A 7709-nucleotide genomic window follows, 5' to 3' on the forward strand; every position below is an offset into this window, starting at 1 on the left:
TTTTTCTTTTTTTCTTTTTTTTTTCATAAAAAGGCTTCCATCCAGTCCAACACATTCATGAGCTGAAGGTCCATTTTGCGGCTAAGGCTTCATTTGAGAACTTATCTTTTTAGTCAAAATTTTAAAAAATTATTTTAAAAAGATAATAGATTATCTCTATTTTTTTACATTTTTTTTTCGTAAACAATCAAAAAATTCAATAAAAAGTTAATTCCCAGTGATTTAAGTTTCTTTTTGTAGGATTTATGGGTTAGCCTTATTGATCAAATTTATTTACTTATAAGTTTTACTTCTTTTTTAACCTATCAATATTGCCAAAAGTGTTGGGGAAAAAATAAATATTTTAAGTTTTATTGGTATATTAAAAAAAATACAAGACTTATATAGGACTAACCCATAATTTACCTTTTCTTTTTTCTCTATTCTCTTCCTCTTTCCTTTTATTTCTTTATGACTTTTCTGATTACATTCATAAAGACATTATTTTTTATTTATATTTTTGAATTATTCTATTTGATATTTGATATTTATATTAATTATTTATAATGTAGGGAAAAATTATGATTTTAAAATACTTTTACAAAACTATGATTAAACAATTGTAAAGATCATTCTACTAATAAATCTAACAAGAGATACAAATATAAGCCGCAGGTTTGTAAGTAAACATATAGGTTCAACTACAAAAGGTTTTTTTTTTCTTTTTTTTCTTTTTTTTAAAAAACAATTGGTGAAATATCTTTCTTCAACTTTGAATAGTAGGAGAAGTCCAATATTTTTTTTTTATTAGTTAAGATCCCTTGATAAAATTTCTCTGCAATCATATTAAAGAAATTTCAAAATTTCTTTATGAGATCAACGAAATTTTTCTATGAGAAAATAAAATTTCTTTGTGTCAGAACAAAATTTCTTTGTGTCGGAACAAATTTTTTTTGTCAATTTTCTCTGTAAAAATATTAAAAGACCTCAACTATTATAAAAATATTATATATCTTTTATCTTATAAAATCTTAATATTAAAGACTTTTTTTTTTTTAAATTTTCAAAGCTCCTTTCAGTAATTTTTTTTCTTTTTTTAAATGTTCAATAGAAAATCACCACTTTTATTAATTCCATCACTTTTTATATTATCACGCTGGTGATCTATCTATCGACCAAAAAAAAATATTACTAAGGTTAAAGGCTCATCCATAATAAGTAAATAAGTCTCATGAATGTTGGGTAGGCATCATAACATCAAGGCTCATTTTATTTTATTTTATGTAAAATAATTTTCACAGTTTTTAATAGCACAAGTAAAAAATTAGTTCATAGTCATATAATTTTATTTATTAAAAAAAAGTGAATGATTTATTCTTAAAATCATACACAATATTTATTTTTTTAAAAATAAATGTAACACAATTATATGATTGACGATGTCCAGTCAAATTAATTTTATACATAAGTGATATACTGGAACAACAGTAAAAAAAAGGAACGGTCGAGATCTGAGGTGAACTCAAAGTGAGCCCACATATCATGAACTGATCCTCATCGTAGTTGATTTTCTTTTATTATTTTATTTTGTTTTCCTAGTGGTTGGTGGAAGGGAGACCCAATTGGCTGAGGTGACGGTGCATGTCGTTAGGGTGGTCATCAAGTTTGGGCCGTTCAGGTTGAATCCAACGGCCATCGGCCCTGTTTCGTACCATACCTTTGTTCTCATCTTGCCTCCAGTGAGGTGGGACCATGTGGTGATCTTTGAGAAAATCACAGGCCTTGTTCACCAGTGCTGGGTCCCTCCCACTTGCTAGCACAAATCTATGCCCTCTTCCATGGTACCTGTCATCACAAACACCGTACATCTAGAGTTTAGGTTTTTTTTTTTCTTTAATGGAAAATTAGGGTTTAGTTTTAGTTGATAAAAATTTTTACACTTCATTAAAATGTTAAGATTTGAGTTGGAGGAATTAAAATAAACTGTAAATGTTAGTTTTAAGCATGTTCATTTCTAAAGAAGCTTAAAAAAGACTAATGTCTTTTTCAAATCTTTCTTTACCTTCCTCGAATTCAAAGTTGTCTTTTTCAAATATTTCTTTACCTCACTCGAATTCAAAGTTATCACGTTATCACACGAGATCTCTTTAACTTGATCAAGTAGTAAATAAAAAAATTGAGACAAGGTGATAAAAAATATCCGGATAGAAAATCGGTACTGCCATCGCTTAAAATATACACTTATTACACTAATTAAGATCTCGTTTAGGAACATATTATTTTAATATTTTTTTAACTTTTTATAAAAATGTGTAAAAAATAGAGAAAATAATGTGACAACTTATAGTGACTTTTTAATTTTTTAGTTAAAATTAAAAGTTGTCAAACGAATCTTAGGCCAAGTTTGACAATCTTAAAAAAAGTCAAAAAGTTAAAAAGTTATCACTATTCACCAAAAGTCAAAAATTACGGTTGCACAACTCTCAATCCTAATTTTCTTCTACACATTAATTTATACAATTTTTTAATACACATTTTGGCCAAGTTTGGGAAGACTAAATAAGTGCACTTTTTGTCTTTTTAGACTAAAAAGTTGAGGTTGAAAATATGAATGTTTGGGTTAACTTTTTGACTTTTTATGGAAAAATGTGTAATAAAAAATTGTAAAAATTGATTTGTAGGAGAAAATTAGAATTGGGAGTTGTGCAGCCGTAATTGTTGACTTTTGGTGAATAGTGATAACTTTTTAACTTTTTGAGTAACTTTTTGACTTTTTAACTTTTTGGGGTGTTCCCAAACTTGGCCTTTGTCATAAAAAGTCAAAAAGTTAATCCAAACATCCATATTTTTTTTCCTCAATTTTTTAGTCCAAAAAGACAAAAAGTACACTTATTTAAAACACCCCAAATAATCCCTTAATAAACATAAAATAATCATATATTATTTATTATTTTAAATTTTATTAAACAATATACATGGAATGCTGATTAACAAGATATATAACAATTGCATCGTTTTCTTACAAAATACACAAAACGTTTTTGTATTCTTTTGCTTTTATTGAAAGCCCAAACTTAACTATTAGAAGATTAATATAAGGCAATAGGACAAGATGTGTATTTTTCTTTTTTTTGTTTTGTATTGCTTGTGAGCTAGCTTACCCCACATTACATAATAAATCCTATAGTGTCAGCCCGCCAGCTATCAAAATCATATGCCTATAATATATGCAATTCCAACATGCCCACTAATTAATTAAATTGCTAGCTTTGGCCCTAACTATTTTTTTATATTTATTTTAAAAGATAATCCCATCCCATCATGATGATTTATTATTTCTTACTTAAGTAGTTTCTGTCTTCTAATCTAACTAGCATAAAATATTAATGAGTGTATGAGCATCTTTGATAAGTTGGTCTTTTTAAATAAGTGGTTAAAATGTTGCAAAAAGTTACTTAAAAATAAATGTTGTCTAAAACATATAAATGAAGACAAAAAACGAAAAAAAAAAAAGATGCAATTAATTTTCTTAAGAAAACAACTATTTCGTAAGTTATTTTATAAAATTACGTAAATTTTCATAAATATATGTAAATTATAATTTTTTAAATTTTTATAAGTTAACTTACATATATTTATAAAAATTTACGTAATTTTATAAGATAACTTACATATATTTGTGAAAATTTATGCAAGTACATATAATATGTACTTGCGCACTGAAGAATTATTTATTTAAAATCGAGAGAAAAATAATTACAAATATAAAAATATTACATCTAATAGATTATTAATTTAACAATAATTAAAAAGTCCAATATTCACTACTGGTTACATATAACCCAGCCCAAGTCCAATAATAAATCCACATGTGAAGAGAAATAAACAATCAAAATTCTCCTTTATAAGAGTTTAACCTGTATAATTTTATCCTAGAAAATGGAACTACACGAAACACTAAGCTAAAACTATGGTTATTTATTATGTTTATTTCTTACAGGAGGAAAAGTGTTGATGGTTACCTATTTAAAAGGTCATGTCAATATACATGTAAAAAATAATAATATATGACTGCATATAAAAATATAAGAAAAAAAATTGTATTAAAATTAAAATTATTTTGACATTATTTTAATCTAAAAAACAACCCAATAAACTATTTTCAATGACACTCTTATTAAAATCACTGTCAACTAATTTATCGCCGATACATTTTCTATATTTTTTTAGATAAATTACAACCATAGTTCTTATATTTTGCTTTTTATATTATTTTAAGTGACTTAATTTTAACTTTTATTTTAAATTTTGTTCTAATTTGATTTAATTAATAATATTGTTCGTGTTTTTTTTTGAAAAATTATCACTAAAAAAATACAAATACACTCCTGAGGTTTGATTAAAATATAAATCGTCTCTTATGATTTTGAAAATTACATTCCACCCCCTGAAGTTTCTAATTTCATAACAAATCATCCATTTTATTAATAAATCATCAAGTCAATTAACAGTTTTTAATGATGTTAAAAATATGTTTTCATTAATAATTTAAGTAATTTTTTTATTGTATAGGAGAGCAATTATGAATTTCATTTATTTAGTTAATTCTGTTAAATAAAATTTTTTAATAAAAGGTATTTGTAATTTTTCAAATCACATAAGCAATCTGTATTTTAAACAAACCTCAGAAAGTGTATTTATAATTTATCCAAAAACAAACTAACGTGAGTTTATAATTTTACCCTTAAAAAAATAGCACGTAACACTTATACCCGTATTTTTCATAAAAAATATAAGATTTGTAATCAATTTGACCAAATTAAAACAAAATTATAAATTCATAATCAAAATCGAGTCAATTGAAAGCATAAGAACTAAAATGATATAAGAAATAAAGTATAAAACTGCCATGGTAATTTATCTTATTTTATGTAAAATTATTATCACACGAGTCCATGATGTCGTATGAAATATTTTTTCTATTTTTTTATCACCAACCTAGTGTCCATACTTTGTTAAAAATAAAAAAATAAAAATAATTGAAAAAAACCTGGTGTCCATACTTAGCTAATGCAAGTGCAATATAATAATATTTGCAAGTCAAATAAAAAAATGCCATACTATTTTGTTTAATAAATAAATAACCAAAATGACTAACCCATCAAGCAGATGCAAGTGAGCCTCCAAGTTATGGGCACAAGCCGGGTCTCCATCGGGTTTGAGAAACGGAGAGTTCTTGTGATCCAAAGCCAGCTCTACCCCCACGTGCGAGTAACACCACGGCAGCCCCTCCGCCATCTTCATCACCGCCGCTGGCACGGTCTCGTTTAAAAACAACCCCGGCGATTTCGGCACCATATCGTGAACATTCACTACCCTCAATACCTTCATACCCAGCAACTCGACCCGTTCTTTAAACCGGACATTCCCGACCCGAGGGCCCGCAAATGAAAACACACAAACGGGTACGGCCCGGCTGTCTCCCAACACGTTTAAACCCGTTTCCACAATATCATACCCGCTTAAAATCGCCAACGCACTACCCAAACTATGCCCCGTAATCGTGATGCTCAATTCCTCGTTTGGGTACATCTCTATCAATCTCTTAACCTCGGTTAGGACTTGTTCCCTCGCCGAGTATTTGCAAAATCGGCAATTCTCCTCTTTATCGGTGTAGAGATCGAGAAATTCAGATTCGACTTTAACAGTCGAATCGGGACAAGGGATTTTATCCGATGAAATAGGACGCAAAAAATCCATTAAATCGGCGACCCACTCGAGCCGAGTCACCGTGCCCCGCCATGCAATGGCTATGTCACGGCGGCCCAACCGCTTCGACGTCTCGTCGTTGGACACCGCCACGTAGCCGATCCAATTAGCGTGTTTGCTCCACACCTTCGGCCACCGCGATTTCTTGAAAAAATTGGGCAAGTTGATGTTGGAAGTGGCGTAGAGGTATCGCGAGACATCGTAGCCGCAACTTTCCATAGAGAGGCGCGTGAAGAATTCGTGGCGGCGCGTGAACCTAACACTGCCACAGTATTTGGAGAAGGGGTCGAAGTCGAAGGCGTCGTAGCAGGCTTGAGCCATCTCGCCATAGCGGATCAGCTCGGAGCGTAGTAGGGGGTGCATTGGGTCGAGCAAGCCGAGCCAGTCGTTGTCGCCGAGTATGTCTCGCCAGGACTCGGCTAGTGAGGGTTGGGTTTGGGTTTGGGTTTGGGTTTGGGTATGGAGAGAGGTTGTGAGAGTGGTGGAAGAGGAGGACTCAGTTGGGTTGGACAAGACATGTGGTGGTGTTGAGAGTGTGAAGTAGTGACGTTTTTGGTGTAAGAATGGTGAGAAATGGTGTTTGTGGGAAAGGAGAAGAGGGTTGTCGTGGTTGTGTGGTTTGAAGGGGAGAGAGGTGTTGGGTGGAGAAATGGCCATTGGAGGGTCTTTGTGAGGGAGCTCAACTTGGATGAGAGTAATGAATTTGGTTGAGAATAAATGAAATAGGGATGGGGTGGGGGAGAGAGAAAGTGAGAGCTGGTATTAGAACTCCAACAAGTTACTCAAAATGGAATGCTATACTAATCTAAAAATTAGATAAATTTTTAAAATTTATCGATGTAATAATTGTTGAAAATCGGGTTAGAGCATCTTCAACGATGACTTAAATTTTTTATCAAATTTGAGTAAAAAATGACTAATTTCACCAAATTTGATACCACTCACTCCAACGGTTCACCTTTCATCAAATCTATCCCGAGACAACCGCGTGGTCGACCGGCCGGTTGACCGGTTAGGCAAATTTTTTTTTTTTTTTTTCGCGAATTGTCTGAACTTTTTTTTGAACTTTCTGAACTTTTTTCGGAACGACCGGGTGGTCGACCGGCCGGTTGACCGGTTAGGCAATTTTTTTTTTTTTTTACGGTTTGAACTTTTTTCCTGAACTGTTTGAATCTTTTACTGGTCAACCGGCCGGTCAACCGGCTGGTTGACCGGTTGGTCTCCCTCCAACGGTCACCAACAGTGTTTTGGTGAAATCAGTATTTCGTCGTCAGTTTGATAAATTTTTTGATGAAATCTCAATCTGATATTCATTTGGTGCAACCGTTGGAGCAGTGAACAACAGCTTTTTCATCAAAATTTGAATTTGATATCAGTTTTGGTGAACCGTTGGAAATGGTCTTAAATTTTAGCCTGATTTAGACACACATAGTGATATGACTCATAAACTCACGTAGTTACCTTAGTAGTTTGATTTTCAAATTATCTTATTTCAGGAATAATAATTCATAATCTCATCTCCTAAGCTGCTAGAGTTGTGGGTGGTTATATTTCTTGTATTTATATATATTGCGTATAATGTGATATGAGTTTTAACGGAATACTATTTCTAAAAAAAAAATTTGACCTTGTTTGATTTGTTTTTTAGATAATAATTTTGGAAATTTTTTTTTAAAATTTTGTTTGGTTTAGTAATTTTGAATTTTTTTTTAAATCACTTTCTCTCTTACACATCAATTAATCAATCAATTTTTCTCTCTTCTCTCTCTTTCTTAATCAATTTTTCTCTCACACACATCTACTTAATTACAACAAAATATCAAATCATCACAAACTCCTATAATTCAAAATTATTTTCAAAATATGCAACCAAACAAATTAAAAAAAATTCTAAACTCTCTTTCCAAAAAATTTTTTGAAAATTTATTTTCTAAAACCAAACCAAACACACCCTTTCTCTT

General features: G+C 30.8%; 1 protein-coding gene across 1 annotated transcript; it reads right to left on the reverse strand.

The window, feature by feature from the left end:
• Positions 1-1322: 1322 nt before the first annotated feature.
• PLA-I{GAMMA}1 (alpha/beta-Hydrolases superfamily protein) lies at positions 1323-6528 on the reverse strand. The gene is made up of 2 exons (XM_082899495.1): positions 5138-6528; positions 1323-1824 (listed from the first exon to the last, which is right to left on the reverse strand). Exons 1-2 carry the CDS (start codon positions 6403-6405, stop codon positions 1575-1577), a joined length of 1518 nt encoding a protein of 505 aa, XP_082755621.1. The 5' UTR covers positions 6406-6528; the 3' UTR covers positions 1323-1574.
• Positions 6529-7709: the final 1181 nt, after the last annotated feature.

This window comes from Camellia sinensis, chromosome 12, assembly GCF_055761805.1.
Source record: "Camellia sinensis isolate YWXY chromosome 12, ASM5576180v1, whole genome shotgun sequence".
Taxonomy (NCBI): domain Eukaryota; kingdom Viridiplantae; phylum Streptophyta; class Magnoliopsida; order Ericales; family Theaceae; genus Camellia; species Camellia sinensis.